Genomic DNA, 22510 nt, shown 5'->3' with positions numbered 1-22510 from the left:
GAAGGGTAGTCTCTTATTGATGTAAGTTGGGGTGCTAATTGAGCTCCTTTAATGCTTCTGTTAGCATGTTTGTTACCTGTTTGATTGTTGATGGTTCATGTGTTTGTTTTATTTCGAGCAGAACAGGCTTATTAGAGAGATTTCACCTCCTTCACCTAGGTTTTTGAACAATGCTTGCCTGCTTGGGAACTAACTATAGGTGGCAGCAGAGCCCTCTGTGAAGTAAGAGGGATCCAGAGTGGATTCCTTCTGAAAGGCTCATGGCTATGGGTAAATTACCCGCTTGTCCAGAATGACACACTTATCTACTAAAGATATTAGCAAGGTAAGAACCTAATCCCTTTATATTTTTATTTTAGCACATTATTTAGAATAGATATTGTTTTTCTAATGTTAATTTCTTTTTCATTTCTCTTTAAATAAGAGAATTCTTGTTTATTTTCCTTTTAAGCCATTACCACATCAGTCATGTATAAGGAGCTTCTGGAAAATGAAAAGAAGAATTTCCAGCTAGTGAATGCTGCAGTTTCTGATCTTGGTGGCATACCAGCTATGATTCATCATTCAGATATGTCAAATACAATTCCAGATGAGAAGGTATATAAAAACTGTTTGGAACCATGTTTGTGTTTATAGTATTGGCTCTTTTGAGCTACCAGTATGGAAATTGTCTTTTATGCATAGGCTTATATTCAATATAACTCACTGGGGGGACCATTTTCAAACAAAAATATCATCAAAATAAGGGGGAATTAGGTGGTTCACGACAGATATGTGCTAGGGTTTAAACGCCCCATGTCGGATACCTTTCTAGAGTCTCCTTGCCGTGCCCCATGGAGTAAGCAGGAAGTCTGCCAAACCTTACAAAAGTTGCTTGACCTCAAGGCGGTGGTGCAGGTTCCACCCAGCAAGATCAGAACCAATAGTTATTCCAGTTACTTTGTGGATTCCAAGAAGGAAGGCTCCTTCTATCCCATTTTGGACCTCAAGAGCTTGAACAGATCCCTTTGGATTCCCTCTTTTCAGATGGAGACTTTGAGGTCAGTCATTTTGGCAGTGCAGCCAGGGAAATTTCTCACCTCTCTTTATCTCATTCCCATCCAGGCTGCCCATCAGAGATTTTCGCTTTGTGATTTTGGGCAGGCACTGTCAGTTTTGTATGCTTCCTTTTGGTCTGTCTTCAGCTCCGTGCACCTTCTCCAAGATCATGGTGGTGATAGCAGCAATCTTACGTCAGGATGGGATTCTAGTTCTTCCATACCTGTTTAATTGGTTGATCTGGGCAAAGTTGTTTGAGGAGAGTGTGCTGGCTGTGGCCCAAATGGTTCAGCTGTTACAGTCTTTTGGGCTGGGTGGTCAACCTAGTCATGAGTCATTTGGACTATCTGGGGGTTCGATAACGGCTTTGGGGAAGGTGTTTCTGCTAGAGGCGTATGCCCTGAATCTTCAAGGTCAGATTTATGGTCTGTTCCTTCTTGAATCCCTTGAGCTTATTACTTTTTTCAGGTGCTAAGGTCCAGGTTGGCATCTATAGAGGTGATAAAGGGGGCAAGAGATCACAGCGGCCTTTGCAGTATGCACATCTCTCCAGGTGGTTCTCCTTCCCCCCTCGCTCCCTGGACTTCCGCATTCCTCTCAGAAGTCTGGCTCATCGCAGCTTGAGGTGGTGACTGCAGATGGACAGTTTGGTAAAGGGAACTGGGTTCGATCCTCCTCGATGGTGCTGGTGTCGGATGCAAGTCTCCTTGGCTAGGAAGCCCAATGTCTAGGACCTTTAGCCCAAGAACTGTGGTTGACCAAGAAGTCCCAGTGATCGATCAACTGTCTGGATTTTTTGCAAGATGGTTTGGATAAGGGACTTGCCTGGATGTCATTGCGATCTAGGTAATGATTCTAGCGGTTTTCTGAGGTCTTGTTTGGGGGGAAAAGGCTGGCTTTGCACCAAGATATCCTATGTTTTTTGTGGACAGTGCATCTTTTCCGCCCTCCCTAATGCATTATGATACCTGTGTGGAATCTCAGGTACTGTCAGTTTTGGTCGATCCTCCTTTTGAACCATTAGGAACCTGTTCTCTGAAGGACCTTACCTTAAATAAAGGTTCTCTAGGCACTGAAGCCACTGAAAAGAATAAACTTATTTCAGAAAAAAGAATAAAATAAGCAGATCCGATCAGAAATGCTGCACGGTTCGCTTACAGAAAGAATAAACTGTAGGGGGCTCAGTGTTCTTCTTCTAAGTTGGAGGAGCAGAAAACAATGTGTGGTTTTCTGCAAGACCCGGTTCGCCTTGGTACCATTCCGGTCTAACTTTTTTGCATCGCTAATTGCACAGTATTGAACACTCTTGGTGACGAAATCTTTAAATAACCACCTTTTGGAACATTAAAAAACACTTCATTACAGTACTCACCAATGTTATGTAACGCTAAACGTACTTATGTCTCTGGCATTCTTAAACGTGAATTAAATTCAGTCTATCTCTATTGGTTGCTAGATTCTTTGATCTTCTGAAAGTGCCACCTGGGTTTGACATAGCCCCTGGAATATCTGGGAGTCTTAATTCAACATGGCAAAAGGCCGAGTCTTTCTTCCAGAAGTAGAAAATAGAAGCATCATGCTCGGGTTACAGCCTTGTTAACCAAGCCAGAGCCTACTGCATGGCATTACCTGCAAATCCTGATATCCATGATGGCCACAATAGAGGTAGTGTCCAGGGCAAGGGCATACATGCAACCCCTCCAGGATGCATTGCTTTCTCTCTGGTCGCCTCTCCCTGCAAATTTCGCTCCCCTGGACAGTGGCAGCCCAGCACAGCATGAGTTGCTGGCTTTGTCCACAGACTTTGTCAAAGGGCATCCCACTTCAGATCGATTCCTGGGTCACCCTAACAACAGTTGCCAGCTTGTTTGTCTGGGGGCTCATTGCAACGGTCTTGCAGTCCAAGGCCAATGGACCCCATCTGAACGGATATGGTCTATCAACAGGCTGGAACTCTGAGCAATTCAGATAGCGCTTCTCCAACTGCAGCCTTTACTGGAGGGTAAGACAGAGTCTTCTCCAACAGTGCCAGGGTGGTGGCTTATGTCAGCAGACAGGGAGGCATCAGGAGTGCACCACTCCGACAGGAGGCGAAAGTGTTGTTCTGTTGGGCAGAAACATACCTGCAGGCGATCTGTTTGGCCCATGTGGCCAGAGTGAACATGCGATAACTGGCGGCAGCCATTCAGGGAGCACTGCAAGGTCGAGCAGGAGCTCGAAAAGCTCACTTCTGTGCACTGCTGGTCATGAGATCGTAAGGAGGGGCTCAGCGCAGGGCAGGAGCATGGAAAGCTCACTCCTGCCTATACACCACTAGACCACCAGGGATACGAAAAAAGGTACGCGGGGGGGGGGGTAAAAAATTGTTAGTATCGGATGGGAGACGGGAGGGATCTCTTCTGTCCCGGCCTAACGGCAGGCCTGCAGCAAGTCTGGGAGGGTGTTGGGTGATCACTGGGTGATGACCCAAATATAGGACAAGACCCCCATTTTTTTGGCCCCCAAATCTCATCCTATATTCAAGTATATACGGCAAATCACCGGGTTCAACTGACATATTTGCTGACTGGCGTTTTGTGTTGTTCCTTTGCTGTTAATCTAATAAACTGGTCAGCATTTTTTTCCCCTCTGAGAATAATAATAGCTTCGAGAGTTTTGCAATAAAAACTAGTGTATATACAAATTATGTGTTACCATTCTTCTTTAGATGGTGATTACGTACCTGTCTTTTCTGTGTGCCCGACTTCTGGATCTTCATAAAGAAACAAGAGCTGCTCGTGTGATTCAGTCAACTTGGAAGAAATATAAGCTGAGAACAGAAAGAGAACTGCATCAGGTAGATTTATTTTCTTTTGTAGACTGTTACAGTGCTTGACTTCTCATTAATTAATTAAACTGAAAGAAATAGACTCAGAACTCTTCAATGTTTGTTTGTTTGGTGTTTGCTATATTGCCTTTTCCAGCAAGTGAGTCGGTTGAAGCTGAGTTACATTCAAGCATGATAATTATTTTCCTGTCCCTTGGCAGCATTAAATCTAATTATGCAGTATTCACCGAAGGCATTGAAGGGTTAAGTGACTTGTCCAGAATTGCAAGTAGCATCAGTAGGATCTGAATCCAGGCTTCCCTGGTTCTGAGCCTGCTTATCTACTCCTTCTTCTTAGTAGGGCTGCAGGCTAATCACATTGCATTGTTTCCTCCAAACATCTCTTTTGCTTTCTACCACTTCCAATCCCTATCCTTAGTGTGATTAGCATCTTTAAACCCTACCTGTGATTCAACACCCTCTCTCCCATGCTGATCTACTTATAGGGTAGTCTTCCATTGGTTCCCAGCAGTGATAACATTGCATATACACTGCCTGTGGCCTGCTCTGAAACTTTTCCTCTGATCCATCCTACACATGCAGAAATGGGATGTGATGTCAGAGGTGGCGGGATGTGCTAGAAAGAAAGCCCTTTAGGGAGAGGAAGGCAGATGGGATTTGATATAGTTCCTTTCTGTGGTTGGTGAAAAAGGTTTACATACTATATATAGGTATTTATTTTCTACCTGAGGCAGTGGAGGATTAGGTGACTTGCCCAGAGTCATGAGGAGTTTCAGTGGAAAGTAAGAAGTAAAAAAAATTATTTGTACAATTAATCGCTATTAAAAATTTTAATAGAAATACAAGCAATAAATGGTTGGCTCAGGAGATGGTGCGAAGAGGAGGGTTTCCTTTTTGCACGGAACTGGACAACTTTCTTGGGAAAGAATAAGCTCTACAGTAGAGATGGACTGCACCTGAGCACGACGGGGACGAGGATGCTGGCACGCAACGTCCAGAGCGTCATAGATTTGGCTTTAAACTGAGGAAGAGGGGAAAGCTGACAGTCGATCTGACACATTGGACAAAAGTATCAAGTAAGGATACTGAGCACGGACATTGTAAAAGAGGGCTCGGGACTGAGTGGAAATTTTTGGAACAAGGGCCTAAGGATGCATTACAGGGGCCCAGAGCCATGGACATGGAGCAAGGACATTGTAAAAAAGGGATCGGGACTGAGAGGGAATTTTTGGAAAAAGAACCTAAGGACGCAATGCAGGGGACACGGGCCAAAGATATTGAGCAAGGACACTGTAAAAGAGGGCTCAGGACTGAGTGGGAACTTTTTGAAAAAGGACCTAAAGGAGAAATGCAGGGGTCTAGTGCACGAATAAAACTGGCAAGCAGCACTAATAGAGAACAACGGATTCCAGAGGGACAACCAAAAACAGGGAAACAAGCTGAGGACGAAACAGACACACCACAGGAGGAGGATGACCGAGACGAGGCTTGGGGTCTGGCTACTCACAAGGGGGACGCCAGGAGCGCCAAACCACGAGGAAAAACAGCAAGAAAGGCGAACAAACGGGACTTACTTTGCTTATACACTAATGCTAGGAGCCTAAGGGCTAAAATGGGAGAGCTGGAAGTCCTAGCCAGCAAAAAGGGACTAGACATAATTGGAGTCACAGAAACGTGGTGGACTGATGACAATAAATGGGATGTGGCTTTACCAGGTTTTAAACTATACAGGAGAGATAGGTCACACAAGAAGGGTGGAGGAATAGCGTTATACATAAAAGAATCCATACCTTCAACCAGGATGGAAACAGCAGTAAGGGCGGGCGACTTGGAATCACTATGGGTTAAGCTACCAGGAGGAACTGGAGCAGACACAAAATTGGGTCTGTACTATTGCCCACCTGGACAAACGGAAGAAATCGACCAGGATCTGGAGGCTGAACTGAGGCAGGTATGCAAAAGCGGAAGTGTGGTGGTGATGGGAGACTTCAACTTCCCGGGAATAAACTGGAGTATTGGGCACTCAATTGCATGAGGGAGACCAAATTCCTGGAGGTCACGAGGGATTGTTTCATGGAACAGCTGGTCACGGAACCAACACGGGGTGATGCCACTCTTGACCTAATCCTCAACGGACTAGGGGGACCCGCTAAGGAGGTGGCGGTACTAGCCCCACTAGGAAACAGCGATCACAACATGATCCAGTACAGGCTAGAGATTGGATCATCAAAGGTAAAAAGAACTACAACGACTGCACTTAACTTCAAAAAAGGGAATTATGATGCCATGAGGAAAATGGTGAGAAAGAAACTCAACGACAGCGCAAGGAAGATGGACTCCGTAGAAAATGCCTGGGCCCTACTCAAGGGCACAGTGCACGAAGCACAGCACCTGTGCATCCCCAAGTACAGGAAAGGGTGCAAAAAAAATAGAACAAAAAATCCAGTGTGGATAACAAATGCAGTAAAAAAGGCGATAAGTGACAAGAAAGCATCATTCAAAAAATGGAAAAAGGACAAAACAGAGGAGAACCAAAAGGAGCATAAAAAACACCAAAAGGAGTGTCACCGAGTGGTTAGGAAAGCAAAAAGAGAATATGAAGAGAGACTGGCGGGGGAAGCAACAAACTTCAAATCATTCTTCAGGTACATTAAGGGGAAGCAACCAGCAAGGGAGGATGTGGGACCCTTGGATGATGGGAACAGAAAGGGAGTGGTAAAAGAAGAAAAAGATAGCTGACAGGCTAAATAAGTTCTTCACGTCAGTCTTCACGAGGGAGGACACAACCAACATTCCGGAACCTGAGGAGATCGTAAAGGGGGAGCAGGATGAAAATCTGGTCCAACTAGAGGTAAGCAAGGTGGATGTCCTCCGGCAGATAGACAGGCTAAAGAGCGACAAATCGCCAGGTCCGGATGGCATTCACCCAAGGGTACTCAAGGAACTAAGGAACGAAATAGCTGAACCACTTCGACAAATATGCAACCTATCCTTAAAAACTGGAGAGATTCCGGAAGACTGGAAAATAGCAAATGTCACGCCCATCTTCAAGAAAGGCTCAAGGGGAGACCCAGGAAACTACAGGCCGGTGAGCTTGACCTCGGTCCCGGGAAAGATGATGGAAGCACTGATTTAAAGACAGCATCTGGGAACACATCGACAACTATGGGCAGCTAAAGTTGAGCCAGCATGGCTTCTGCAAGGGCAGGTCATGCCTCACGAACTTATTATACTTCTTTGAGGGGGTAACCAGCCAGGTGGATAAAGGGGAATCCATAGATATCATTTACCTTGACTTCCAAAAAGCTTTCGACAAGGTGCCACATGAAAGACTACTAAGGAAGCTATGGAACCACGGGGTGCAAGGGGAGGTCCACCGATGTATCAAAAACTGGTTAGCGGACAGGAAACAGAGGGTTGGAGTAAAGGGCCATTACTCAGACTGGCAATGGGTCACGAGCGGAGTTCCACAGGGGTCGGTGCTGGGACCGCTACTTTTCAACATATTCATGAACGGATGTGAGGTTATTAAATTTGCGGATGACACCAAACTATATCGCAAGGTAAATAACATGGAGGACTGCGAAGATCTCCAAAAAGATCTGACAACACTGGAAGAATGGGCCAAAAAATGGCAAATGAGTTGCAACATAGGGAAGTGCAAAGTCGTACATATAGGGAAAAAAACCCCGATGTTCACTTGCAAAATGGGGGGGATCAGCACTAGGGGTGAGCGACCTTGAAAGAGACCTGGGAGTGATGGTAGATACAACATTGAAGGCGTCGGCACAGTGTGCAACAGCCTCAAGGAAAGCAAACAAAATGTTGGGTATCATTAAGAAGGGTATCGCGACCAGAAAGAAGGAAGTCATCCTGCCACTGTATCGTGCTATGGTGCGCCCGCACCTGGAGTACTGTGTTCAATTCTGGTCGCCGTATCTCAAGAAGGACATGGAGTATCTCAAGAGGTACTTGAGAGAGTTCAAAGAAGAGCAACTAAGCTAATAAAGGGTATGGAGGACCTCTCATATACTGACAGACTGAAAAGGCTAGGGCTTTTCTCCCTGGAAAAGCGGAGACTTAGAGGAGACATGATAGAAACCTTCAAGATCATGAAGGGCATAGAAAAAATAGACAGGGACAGATTTTTCAAATTAAGGGGATCAACAAGTACTAGGGGGCACTCAGAGAAATTGAAAGGGGAAAAGTTTAGAACAAACGCTAGGAAGTTCTTTTTCACACAGAGGGTGGTGGATACATGGAACACGCTACCGGAGGATGTGATAAACAGGAGCACGCTACAGGGGTTCAAAGAAGCTTTGGATAGGTACTTGGAAGACAAAGGGATTGAGGGGTACAGATAAGAGTAGAGGTATATTATAGGGATGGGATTAGAGGTAAATTAATCAGGGATCACTGTTCAGGCACTAGGCCTGATGGGCCGCCGTGGGAGCGGACCGCTGGGCAGGATTGACCTCTGGTCTGACTCACCGGGGGCAACTTCTTATGTTCTTATGTAAATGCAGTTTACTTCCAGTTTTGATGTGAGAACTGAAAAATTAGTATCAATGTGGTGACAATTTTTTTTTTCTTAATTCTTTATTCATTTTATAATTCACAAGTGTACAGTAAATATCAAACAATTAGAATACAATATCACTTGAAAATCTACCATATTATACAACAAAAAGATATATCCCCTACCACCTCCCACTTCCATATACAACAAAAAAATATACCACATGAATATAATATCTTATCATTCATATATATTATTAATAGAAATCCAACCCCCCCCCACCCCCGATCCACATGTAAGAATTAAAATTGGGAAAAGTGTAAATTATTCATTAGAATAATTTAAAAATGGCCCCCACACATCCTTAAATTTATTTTTTATATAGCATATTAAAATAATAATTAGAGGAAGAGGAGACTCATAGTCCAAGATAGACAACATCTCTGCCCTAGGCTCCTCCTCTTTCTCCAACTTAATTGGAATGGCCAAAGCCATGGTCTTGACAAAACCAGTGAAAGAGAGCAACTCAGATGTAGATAAGTTAAAGAAGTTTAAAGATATTTAAATGCTTGTGACTAATGGACTTTTTAAAATCTTATCTTGAATTTGTTCAGAATTCATGATTTATTGCAAATTTTTGTTGAAATAAATTTTCAATGCAGAATTTTACTGTTTTGCAGAAAAAAGACAAAGCTGCTCGAGTTATCCAAGGTGCTGCTGTTGCATTTTTGGCTCGTCTTAAATTCAGAAAATGTATTTCGGCCACTGTTGTCATTCAGAAACATTGGAGACGTTATGTGACACAGAGGAAAGTTTGGGCATTCAAGCTGACAAAATTGGAAAATATTCAGAGAGAATCAGCTATTGTCATTCAGGTATAAATAGGTTTCCTTATTTTGGGTTTCCTTGTCATCATCAGCAGATGAATTCAGAGATGAGTTGGTTATAACCATCCACCAGCAGGTGGAGAGCGAAAACACAAAAGCTGAGCTCTGTTATATATAGGATGGTAAGCTTCCTGGTAAGCCAGTTCTCCATTTCCCAGCAGGCAGATGGATGGTCTTTCTCAGGCTTCTGGTCTTCTTGGCTTCTTCTGTTCTGAGTTTCTCAGTTCAGTGAAGCTGGGGGTGTTTAGATTAAACGGTGTCTACTTTAGGGAGTACACCTGGTGGTGCCAGATCCCCATTTATCTCAAAATGCGCCCTAAATAGAACATTCAAGGGTCTTATGGGACACTGCAAGGTCACCCACACATCACACATACACCCACAGTCTGAAAAAAAGAAGACACATAAAAAAGTGGAGAAAAAGCTTCAGTTAAGCTTCATATGGCTAAAAAAACCTCCACTTATGTGTCTTCACTATATCAAAAACAGTGATGAAAAAATGAGGCACAGTAGTAGCCCCCCAAAAAACACCTCACATCTAGCATGCCAAAATCTCACATACAAACGTGTGAAAAAAGATTGCAGTCCAGAGGCACAGTCAGAAATATTGCAACTTGAGCAAGGAAAAAAGAAAAACTGAGCTGTCCACGAAGTCCCAGCTGTCTCCAATCAGGCTTATTTGCAAGCCCCACTACCCAGGCCTCGTGGATAAGCAGCCCACCCAACGGGGAAATTTCCGTTTCACTCTTGCTGTGTCAGGGGTGAAAAACTTCCTGCATCAAAGGCAATCCACCACGACCCTCTGTGCAAATCCTTCATAAATTTCACAGTCAATGCAAAAAATGGCGGCCATTTTTGCATTGATGCTCTGGATCAGACAGTAAGCAGGAGATTCAGCCTCTAAACCACTCTGAGCAGGCTTCCCTTTCAAGGGCAGATGCTATTTGGCAAGAATATGAATGACCTGATGGCAATTGTTAGACTGTCTCCCTAAGGCCTTGCTGGACAGCAGACCTTGGATGACTTGGGGTACGGGACATAGGAATTTTCAAGGCTTTTGAAGATTATGTCCTTATGCAGAAGGCCAAGTGATGCAGAGGTCCTTTCAGGGATCACTACAGAGGTTCAGCGGGGTTAAGATACAGTAAGTCTCTGGCTCTCATCCCTCTCAAACCTCCAAGAAAACACATTGACCCTAGGACAGGGACCAAGCCCCTCCCCTCCCCAGATAGGGAGCAGGCTGTCGTCCTTTTGGTCAGTCTGGACTCAGATAGGTTCACAGTAGGTACATGTGGTTTCATGTGCTGGAGCAGCTCCCCTTCGACCTTCCGACAGCCACCTCATACTTTTGCGAAGGTGATGGTGGTGGCAGCACACTTCTGCAAGGTAGGGATCCAGCTGCACCTATATTTGGACAATTGACTAATCAGAACCCCATCTAAGAAGGAAAATGAACTGGCAGTTTTGAGAGTGGTCCAACTCCTCCAGGACTTGGGATTTATCAACAACTTTAAGAAGAGCCAGCTGGAGTTGACCCAGAGCCTAGAGTACCTGGGAGTTTTGTTCAACATGACCTTGGCCCAGGCCTTTCTTCCAGAGCCACACAGACTGAAGCTCCAGAAGCAGATTTCAGACCTGCTATAGAATCTGATTCCCACGGTGTAGCATTATCTGCAGGTCCTAGGGTTGATGACATTAGTGATACATAGAAAATGACGGCAGAAAAGGGCCACAGCCCATCTAGTCTGCCCACACTAATGACCCACCCCCTAACTTCCTCCATGAAGAGATCCCACATGCCAATCCCATTTTTTCTTCAAATCTGGCACGCTGCTGGCCTCAATTACCTGTAGTGGAAGATTATTCCAGTGATCAACCACCCTTTTGGTGAAGAAATATTTTCTGGTGTCGCCATGAAATTTCCCACCCTGATTTTCAACGGATGCCCTCTTGTTGCCGTGGGTCCTTTAAGAAAGAAAGATATATTCTTCCACCTCGATACGGCCTGTGACATATTTGAACGTCTCGGTCATGTCTCCCCTCTCTCTGCGTTCCTCGAGTGAGTATAGCTGCAACTTATCCAGCCGTTCCTCATATGGGAGATCCTTGAGTCCTGAGACCATTCTGGTGGCCATTCGCTGAACCGACTCAACTCTCAGCACATCATTTTGGTAATGTGGCTTCCAGAATTGCATACAGCATTCCAGATGGGGTCTCACCATGGATCTGTACAACGGCATTATGACCTCGGGCTTAATACTGACGAAACTTCTACGGATACAACCTATGATTTGTCTAGCCTTGGATGAAGCTTTCTCCACTTGATTGGCAGTCTTCATGTCTTCACTAGAGGTGGTCCCTTGGGCAAGAGCACTCATGAAGCTTATCCAAGACCACCTTCTCTCTCAATGGACTTTCCAGAAAGGCTCACTTTAGTTACCACTTCCCTGGTTACCGGAAGCACAGAGCAGTCTGGTGGGGGTTGCATCCAGCCTCCCATCTCAAGGGGCATGCCTCTCCAAATTTCCTCCTGGATAATTCTAGTGACCGATTCTTATCTTTACAGTTTGGAGGGGTGGGGGTCATTGCAATGGACACCCAGTTCAGAGTCTGAAAGGCCGGCTGCTAAGAGCCCTTCACAGGGGATGACCGTATAACACCCTGTTACAGTTCTCGAATCCAAGCAGTTTATTTTATGGATAAAATAATTAAAGCAGTAAAGCAAATACAGAAAAATAAAGGAAGAGTTAATAATTCAAAAAGCTGTAACAGGGGAGGAAGTTCTATAGCCTCATTCTACAAGTGAGGATAGAATATTTCATTCTCTCTTTTGTCCCTGTGCTTTACCTTTTATACCCACTACACTACACCTACTTGCCTACATCATTTCTACAAGCCTATAATTTTTCTGCCAAGCTTGCTGTATGCCTTCCCTTGAGGGTTTCAGCAAATGTGCATAAGACAACACATTTCCCCTTTGCTTCTTGGTAGTGCTGCCCGGTTTTCGATTCGAATCGAATCACTGATTCACTTCAAATGAATCGATTCGTTGTTTTATTTTAATTGGCCTGGCTGATTCAGTGGCCAACCCTCCTCCCCATGCCTTCAGGCTTTGGGGAACATGCAGGCTTGAACTGCACTGAGAAGCTATTGAGCAGCAGACTGAAGCTTGGATTGCATAGAGAGGCTGCTGGAACACCAGACTGAGGCTGGGAACATAGTGAATACCGCCCCAAATAACCCGCGGACAGTATAAAAAAGTAGTCAGAAAACCCTATAACCCACGATCACAAATAATTTTTTTTCCCGAAGCCAGCTTTGGCCACACTGGTCAGGAAGCTGAAGGAAGAGGAAGATTTGGAGCGCAACAGTTTAACGTCGGGGAAGGGGCCGAGAGCGCCACTCTGTCGAGAGAGGTTGGTGGCTGAAAGAGATTGTTGCAGTGTGGGATCTGGCCTTGCTGGACCCTGCCCAAGTGCCACTGGTGAGTCAGGGCTTCTCCGCTTCATGACCTAAGTAGGAGAAGGCGGCACGATTTAAGTTTTGCCCAGTTTGTCTATCGCTTTCACTTTCCCACGACTTCTTGTTGTTTAACCTATTCCAGGTCCTGGTTGAACGTTTATAAGATATCCAGGACCGAGCCTTTTTCAAGCTCATTCACATACTCGGTATTATTATTATTGTTGTTTAAACTGGCAGGCCTTCGGGGTACACAGAAGGAGGGAAGGAGGGGTTCAAAGAGATGTGTATATGCTGGACTGGGGGGGAGAGGGGAAAATAATGGATCTAAAAACAGAGGAGAGGGAGAGAGATGGTAGACAATAAGATTTAGGGAGGGAAGGAACAGAAAGGGAGAGAAGTTGGACACAAGGGATGGTAGAGGGGGATGAGGATAGAGATACTGGATAGGAGGGTAGTTGGGAAGAGAATGGGAGAGATGGTGAACCCTGGGGTGGTGAGGAAGGAGGGAGAGATGCTGGATGAAAGGGTAGTTAAGAAAAGGAGAGATGGTGGGGTCCATCGCTGCAGCTGCGGGGATGGAGACAAAAAAAGGAAAGATGCTTGACCTCTAGGGGAGGGAAACAGAAGGGGAGGACAAAGATGGAAGATAGATGGTTATCACCGAGAAAGAAGAAAACGACAAATGGGCAGGAAACCCTGGCAAGCAAGTTATCAGAAGACAACCAGAGCCTGGGACCAACATGATTTGAATAATGACCAGACAACAAAAGATAGAAAAATAATTTTATTTTCTGTTTTGCAATTACAATATGTCAGAATTGAAATGTGTATCCTGCCAGAGCTGGTATTAGACCGCGAACCTGAGCTAGGATTTAACAGAGAGAGGAAAAGTTTATTTTGTTTACACCACAGGGTAGGAGAGGGCAAAGGGGGTGAAGAGGCTTTAAAATAAACCCACCTGGATGTTTGAAAAAAACACCCAATTGGGCAGGAAAATCAAATTGAAAAATCAATTCAATAGGCAGAATCGAATCGAAATTTTTTTCCTGAATCGGGCAGCACTAGTTCTTGGTTTGCATAGTTACGCCCCTGTTCTCTTCACCTCACCCCCTCCCAACATGGACTTTCTGGTACTTTCCAGCTTACTTTGGTTTAGGGAACTGACCTTGTCTGTGTTCCCTTTTTCTTGATAAGATTGTCTTTGTTGAAGAATCACATGTTGTTTTTCTCTTACTTGCGGTTACTGCTTGCTCAAGCCACACCTGATTCACAAACTGTGCTGGACACGATACTGCTGTGTCTGCAAGAATGTAGTGGCTCGGAAAGTTAGCAACACATCATATTCTGCAGGGTCATCTTGAAAAAGAGCTAATTGCAGCCAGTTCAGTTGCCGGATTACCTGGTGTCCTATTCAGTAAAGAGAAAGGCCAGGTATTTCTTCCAGAGGCATGCAAACGGAAGCTTTGGAGCCAATTCTCAGCGCTCCTGGCGCAACAGACTTTATCGGCCTGGGACTATCTTCAGATTCTGGGTTCGATGGCAGCCACAGTAGAAGTGTGCCTTGAGACTCCCTTCTATTTTGCTGGTCCCCACGGAGGGACGCTCTGCATGTTCTACTGCCCTGTTTGACATCTGCCTGTTAAAGCATAGCTTGGTGACTTCATCCACAGTCATTGACCTTTAGGGATGCCTCTTCGGATCAATGCTTGAACCACGCTGACAACAGATTCCATCCTTTTGGGAGCGCATTGCGAGAACCATCCAGTTCAGGGACAGTGATCTCCATCTCAACACCATTGGTCCATCAACAGGCTGGCACTCCGAGCTATCCAAATAGCACTAAAGCAATTTTAATAATAATAATAATTTTATTTCTTATATACGGCTATACCATAAGTTCAAAGCGGTTTACAACAAGAATCGTGCAAGAGATTACAGTGATTACAGCAAGAGACATATGTTTACAACAGGATACATATGTTTGGAGCAGGATACATAAGTTCAGGGCGGCTTGCAAGAAGATACATGCAATGAAGATACATGCAAGAAGATACATGCAATGAGAAAGCAAGATGTTTGCAACATGAAGCAAGTTTCAAGTTTATTAGGTTTTAATATACCGACCATCAAATAAATATCTGGCCGGTGTACATTACAGTAAAATTTAAAAAAGAAGAGAAGTTAATATATTCTATATTTAGAGGACAAACAGTGTATATTAAAACATAGACTAGACAAACTTGATTGTGAAGGAAGGGGTTGATGGTAGGGTAAAGTTACAATGTTGAGAGAAAAGGGAGAAAGAGGGGATGGGAAAAAACATTAGGGTGGGGAAAAGTCTTTGAAGTAATTTATTTATTTTTTTTTTTTTTTTTGAAGTTAAATAATTAAAAAATAACTGAGGAATAGATACTAAACTGAAATAAATGCATCACGGAATAGAAAAGTCTTTAGGCCAATCTTAAATTTATCCAGTTGTTGTTCGTCACGAAGAGGTTGAGGTAAAGAATTCCATAGTGTTGGAGCAGTGACAGAGAAATTTATTTTCCGTGTGTAAAAAAAGTTTTTAATAGAGGGAATCAAAAGAAGATTTTGGTTTGTGGATCTCAGAGTACGGGATGAACATTGGGGGATGAGAAGTTTATATAGAAATGAGGGCAAATGAGAAGATTTTATTTTAAAGGTCAGGAGAATAATTTTATATGTAATTCGGTGGGCCACTGGAAGCCAGTGGGCATCTTTCAAGATTGGAGTGACGTGATCATATTTCCCTAGTTTGTAAATAAGTTTTATTGCTGTATTTTGGATCAATTGAAGACGTCGGATTTCTTTTTGTGGGAGACCATTAAACAGGGAATTACAATAGTCTAGGTGAGAGATGATCAAAGAATGAACCAGGATTGTAATTGATTCGGTCTGTAAGATTGATGTCAATGAGCGAATGATACGAAGTTTATAGAAACAAGTTTTTATTATAGAGCTGATGTGATCGTGGAAGGATAAATCTTTATCTATAATTACCCCTAATAGTTTTATTTTTGTTTCCATCTGGATAGGGACTGATTTAATGGCTATTTTTTCCGGTAAGGATTCAGTATTTTTGGTTGAGAATAAGAGTCCACGGGATTTGTTAACATTAAGGGAAATTTTGTTAGAGTAAAGTCAATCGTTTATGGAATCCAGTTTATTGTTAATATCTTTTATGTCAGAGGTATTAGATGTGTTAATTGGATGAAGGAGTTGTATGTCGTCTGCATAGGCGAAGATCGTAAATCCGATAGATTGTGCTAAAGTTAGAAGTGGAGATAGAAAGATATTGAATAGCAGAGGTGATAGAATGGAGCCTTGTGGAACACCATAGATTTGAGCTGAGGAAATTGAAGTTTCGTTCATTGCCTGAACTTTATAGCTGCGTTCTGTAAAGTAGGACGCGAGCCATGAAAAAGCAGATCCAGTGATACCGCAGTCTTTGAGTCTATTTAGAAGAAGAGAATGGTCAATGGTATCAAAGGCTGCAGAGAGGTCGAGAGATATTAGAAGAATGGATTTTTGGTGTTCGTGATAATAGTGTATGGTTGATAAGAGGCCTAGCAGCGACAGTTCCGTTGAATGAGATGTGCGGAAACCGGTTTGACAAGGATGTAAGGCGTGAGTTTTTTCGATGAATTCAGACAGTTGAGTGTGAACGATTTTTTCCGTTAGCTTCGATAATAATGGGAGATTAGCAATTGGACGGTAGTTTACTGGAAGGGAGGGATCAGAATTATATTGTTTGATTTTTGGAAAGACAAGAGCAGTTTTCCAACCTGAAGGAACGATACAGTCAGAAAGAGATTTAGAGATCATTTCCCAAATATATGGTCCAAAGTGAGAAAAGAATTTTTTAAGGAGAGAAGGAGGAATACTCTCTAAAGGAGTATTAGAGGTATTTAAAGATTGCAGAATGGGAAGTAAGTTTGTTAGCGATGGCATTTTGAAGGTTGAACATGAACTAAATGGAAGAGATGAGGAATTATTTTGTGTATGGATGTAGGGAGAAGAGGGGGTGGGTACAAGAAGAGTTCTGATATCTGTAATTTTTTTGTCAAAAAAAAGAATTAGTTCATTTGCTGAAGGAGTGGAAGTTATGTTTAGATCAGGATACAGTACGAAATGGCTTACAACAGGATACAAGAGATCAAAGATGTTTATAGGAAGATATTTGCAATGCGAATAACAGAGGATTACAGCAATATACATCGAATTGGGGAAGGGTGGGGGGGAGAGAAAGGGCTATCAGGGAAGTAAAATTGGCAGAGGAAGAAGACTCAGATTGCGTTAAAGAGACGAGTCTTCAGTGATTTTCTGAAGTCAGCGTATGATGTGGCCTTGAGTATTGGTTTTGCTAGCCATGTCTAGGAACTTCGTGTAGTGACATGATTTCAGAGATGGGTATTTAAAGAGGTTTGCTCTGCGAGAGGTTTTATTCGGGCAGTTGGTGAAGAATTTTAGCCCTGGTTGACAAACAAGGTAGTCAGTGTTTTCATATAACGTCATAGTGGTGGCTTATGTCAACAGGCAAGGAGGCATCAGGAGTGATGGGCTACAAGCGAAGGCTCTCTTCCATTGGGCAAAAGCTCATCTTCTACTCATTTTGGTGGTCAATGTCTCCGGAGTACACAATGTGCAGGCAGATTTCCTCAGCTGATAGACTCTGGACCCAGGGGAATAGTCTCTCTTTCTCTCTCTCCTCAGGCATTTCAAGCCATTGTCAACCGCTGGGGTAGGCCGACGTTTGACCTCATGGCGACAGCAAAGAACAAAAAAGCACTCCATTTCTTCAGCCACAGATATGAGCACGGAAGCTTAGGGATTGATGCCCTGGTGCAGCCTTGGACAGAGGACGAGTTCTTGTATGTGTTCCCTTCCTGGCCCCATGATAGGCAGAATCCTAAGAAAAGTAGCCAGGCATCCTGGACATGTCTTCCTGGTAGATCTGGATGGGCCTCGGTACACGTGGTATTGTCTGTACTGTCCTTTCTTCAAGAAGGCTTAGGCCTCCGGTTTACCAGCCCTGTTCTTCCTAGAACCTTAACACCATACTGGAGGGAATCTCGCAGCCTCCAAGCCATTACAGGAGGCTACCCTCATGGACCTGGCTATCAAGATGGTCTTTCTGGCAGCCATTACTTCTGCTTGACATGTCTCAGAATTGCAGGCCTTATCCTGCAGGGATCCTTACCTCTGTATCATGGATGCTGTGGTCTCTTTACAGACCTTCCCTTCTTTCTTGCCAAAGATGGTCTCAACATTCCGTATCAACCAGGAGGTTTGGTTTCTGGCTTTCCAGCCTTCCTGGTTCTAGAAAGAAGGATAAAGTCTTGAAGGTGCTGAATGTCCGGAGGCTCTTGCGATTCCTTGAAGTTACGAATGATTTTTGTCTCAGACCATCTCTTTGTTTTATGAATCCGGCAAAGGGGAAGCTGGCTTCGAAGGCTACCATTTCAAAATGGATCAGGTCAGTTATCTTGTCCTCCTACACTGTCTGTGGAAAGCAGCTAGAAACAAAGGGAGTCTACCAGTTGAGTCCACAGTGAACAGGAGAAACCAAAAAAACAAGATAAACTGTGAAAACAATGATCTTGATGTAATAGTTTATTTGAAATCTTCACAAATAAAAGCAATGCAGACAGATCAGTGTAACACACAGGGTAAATGTGGTATGGACCTGATACGGTCCATGTTTCGGTCATAAATAACCTTCATCTGGAGTCCTAAGAAGATATGTAGAAGTATGCATGCACTTAATGATAATGTTTAAAAAGTTAAATGCATGCTCATGATAGTCTTCAAAATGAGAAGACTAATTGTGAAGTGCATGCTAAAGGTTGTGGTGAATATATATATGGTGAACACAAATTAGTTCACATGCTGGTGAATAGTGATAATTGTAACGTGATAATATATAGAAACTGGATGTGACATAAGATCTAAATATATTGTATGTGGAGACAGTGTTAGTGGTTTTGGTGATCCAAAGGCCCAAGGGAAGTATAATGTGACAAGATAAGTTTGAGGAGGGAGAGAGATGATATGTTTAGCAAGAGGGTTTGGAACATACCAATTCTGTATTTCCACAAAAGTTATGGTATGCAGAAAAAACATCCAGAGAACTGTGTGCTAAAGCAATAAATAAACAAGAATAAGATGATAGAAAAAATAAAAACATTAATTAAAAGTTTAATTAAAAAGTAAATTTAAAAAATTAAATTAAAAAAGGATGGTTTAAAAAGGAAGATCATCACTGGTATCAAGAACGAGAGCATCAATGCTTTTTGGACACAGACTGACACTCCAAAGATAAGCAGCAACGTCACCTGCAAAATAACAAGACATAGAATTCCCTTCTTACAAGTCTGCGCAACAGAGATCATAAGAATAAATAAAGTTCAAAGTCTAAACAGAAATTAAGAAACTAGAGCTGAAATGCTGTGCCAAGGTCAAGAAGAGCCTTTCAAATCTGAAGATGCATATCTGGAAGGCAAATGGTATCCAGGAGGCATGATCTGGGATCCATCTTCCATCAAAAATGAGTTTGTCCGAAGTATTCGATATATCGAAGGAAAAGGATAGGAATGAAGAGTGTAGAGAGGAGAACGATGATGCTCCTCGATATCTTCAATACTGCTCTGATGAAAAGGAACTGCCACCAACTCCAGGTGATATGAAGCTCTGCTTAAGCGTAAATAGGTGATCTGGAGTTGACTCAGAGGTTTATTTGACTTGTTCAAAGAGCTCCAGATCTGTCCTGGTTAAATTACAGATGAAACGTCAAGTGCATTCTATGTATTAGAAGAGCATCGAAAGAAGGATAGATGTGAATCATTTGTTTGTGGAAAGCAACCTCCTTTTGCTGTTTGAGCGCATTTGACATGAGGTTTGCCTCTTGGGTTGAATCCTGAACAGTTCTGCCAAATGAGATTTGTCGAGCAGTTCTTTGGTTGTCTCTTCACCCTTTCACCAAATTTTATAGGGTGGATGTAGTGGCACAGGAGGATGCCTTGTTTGGAGCCTAAGTTTTACAGGCAGGCTTATCTTTTCCACCCAGAATTTAGAGGACTGCTTAGGTATGTCCCTTGGTTCAGCATACCATCCCTATTGCATTGGAAAAAGAGATTAGGTTCTTACATTGATAATATCTTTTCCAGTAGATAGGAATGGTATGGATAGATATTGGATATCTAGCAGAAAAAAATTTGAAACCAAGTCCCTTTGAGTCAAATGTAGTATCAGCCCTTAAAGTTTCAGATTTGGCACAATTTTTCAAATCTAAGTGGAATTGTTGCATGATTTTGAAATGATCTGAAGGGGCTGCACAGAAGTATTTTTTCCTTATCTATGCTGCTGTCCACTTTTCCTACTGACAATACTGTTTTCTTGTTCCACCTCTTTCTTTTCATAAGATTTTGTGCATAGTAATGACTAAAATTGACTTATTGTATATGTGACTAGTTTCAGTTCAAGAGGTCGAGAGGAGGATCAAAGTTCCTATGGATAATTGTGTGTTGGATAATGGTGTTTTAAACAAGGCATTACAGGGGAGTTGATTTTGCCAAGTGTTGGATAATGGTGTTTTAAACAAGGCATTACAGGGGAGTTGATGTTGCCAATCTGCCTCACATAATAACTCGTACTGTGAAAAATAATGGTCTGGATATAGGGCAGTGTTTAAGCCATCAGCCAAATGCTTTTGTTTCTTTCCTTGATAAGCTCTTGGAAGGGGTAGCAGCTGTTTGTTTGCAGAATCACTGCAAACTGATTTATTGGACCCAACTCAGCTTGGCTTTCATAACCTATATAGTACTGAAATTATGATAGCTCTTTTTACTGTTGGAGTTCTATTATAGTGTTCAAGCTGTTATACAGGTGTACACTATGCTAACTTCCATGTGGATTCCAAGCGGATCACATCATAAAAATTCCTACATTTTAGGAGAATTACAATAGAAACAGATAATTAAAACAATGAAAACTTATTCTCATTAAACAAAAAAAAATCATTAGAACCTTATGAAATATTATGTAAGAGTGCATTCCTCTGATGCCCAATGTAATCCATACTTTAACTGGCTGATATAAGAGAGAAGAATCAACAAAAGATTTACACCTAACCAATACAGTCAGTTCCACCTAAATGCACGTCAGTTAAGTTTTGGGGTTTTTTACATTAAAGTCAATGGACGTAAACTCTGGATAATTACACTTCTGATAAGCACACAATCTGCTTATGCGCACAGATGTTATAGGTCCAATCGCCATTCTCTTACCTCACATTCACTCCGGTTAACTGCAAACACACATTCTGACGTGGATGAGCCATGTGTTTCGGAACTGCAGCTTAGGCTTAGCCAGGTGTTTGAACTTTCAGAACTGCAGTGCTGTACAGTGGCATTGCGTGGACAAAAATCATTGTCTTTGGCTGAACGTGTCGATGTGTTAAAGAGACTTGACCAAAGGGAGAGTCAGGCCTCTATTACAAAACATTACAGCGTTCATCCTAGCCAGATTTCTCGGATTTACAAAAAAAAAAAAAAAAAAAACAAGCGATATTGAAAGATTGGCAAAACAACAGCAATTCTACCAGAAAACGGAAAAGAATTGGGAAGGCTGAAGATGTTGAACAGGCATTGCTGCGATGGTTTGCAGAAGCTAGAAGTTGACAACTGCCAATCAGTGGACCTCTGCTGATGGAGAAAGCAGCACAGTTATCTGAAGAACTGGGCATAGAAGACTTCAAAGCGACAAACTGATGGTTAGAGAGGTGGAAAGTTCGTAATGGCATAAAATTTAAGAAGCAGCATGGCTAAAAACAAGACACAGATAAATTTGGAGCTGAAGGATGGGTCATGGAAGTGTTGCCATCAGTCCTTGGTGAATATGAACTATGTGACACGTTCAATGCCGATGAGATGGACCTCTACTTGCGTGCCATCCCTGATGGAACATTAGCTTGCAAATGCAGCAAAGTTCTTGGTTTCAAGGTGCCAAAGGAATGATTGACATTACTGCTCAGTTGTAATATGGATGGTAGTGAAAAGCTCAAGCCAATGGTGATTGGGAAGAATTGAAATCCTCAGTGCTTCAAAAACATTAAACACCTGCCTGTTCAATATGAAAGCAACAAAAACGCATAGATGACAGTGACAATCTGATGAGAAGGCATAGGAGTCATATTGTAATGCTGTGTGATAACTGCAGCACACAGCAATGACGTAAGATTAGCCAACATCAAACTCGTGTTTCTGCCACCAAACACGACCTCTTTGATCCAGCCGATGGACCAAGGGTTAATTGCAAACTTCAAATGTCATTACAGGTCACTCGTCCTATGATATGTGATGGCAGTGATTGATGCAAGCACAGAATCTAGCCCCCGAGCTGCTTAGCTGGCAAGAAAAATGACGGTGCTCAACTCTCTTCATATGATACGGGAGGCATGGAGTCGAGTCTCATCAACAATTTCAAATTGCTATCGACAAGCGAGCTTCGTTCATGCATCTGATGAGACAACTGAAGCAGACACTTGTGTCCATTGAACTCCCAGTTGGACTCTCGTCACAAAGAGTTTGAGCTGTATGTCGCTGTTGACAACGATCTGCCCACATCATTTGACAGCACTAATTTCAATATCTATAGTCATAAAGGACACTGCAGACAGCCAAGAGTCTGATGATGACAGAGATACTGCTGCTGTCCTCACGACTAATGAACCATCTGCAGAGATTGTTTCCTTCTCGG

At 42.9% G+C, this 22510-nt stretch overlaps 1 protein-coding gene across 1 annotated transcript in view; it reads left to right on the top strand.

The window, feature by feature from the left end:
• The window catches only part of ASPM (assembly factor for spindle microtubules), a 222198-nt gene that overhangs the window by 149655 nt on the left and 50033 nt on the right, over positions 1 to 22510 (top strand). The window contains exons 15-17 of the mRNA XM_033916408.1: positions 452 to 597; positions 3746 to 3874; positions 9065 to 9259. Coding sequence (XP_033772299.1) covers positions 452 to 597; positions 3746 to 3874; positions 9065 to 9259 — 470 coding nt within the window. The remainder of the gene's footprint in view (positions 1 to 451; positions 598 to 3745; positions 3875 to 9064; positions 9260 to 22510) is intronic.

This window comes from Geotrypetes seraphini, chromosome 12 (assembly GCF_902459505.1).
Source record: "Geotrypetes seraphini chromosome 12, aGeoSer1.1, whole genome shotgun sequence".
Classification (NCBI taxonomy): domain Eukaryota; kingdom Metazoa; phylum Chordata; class Amphibia; order Gymnophiona; family Dermophiidae; genus Geotrypetes; species Geotrypetes seraphini.
This window is presented reverse-complemented; position numbering and strand designations above follow the sequence as displayed.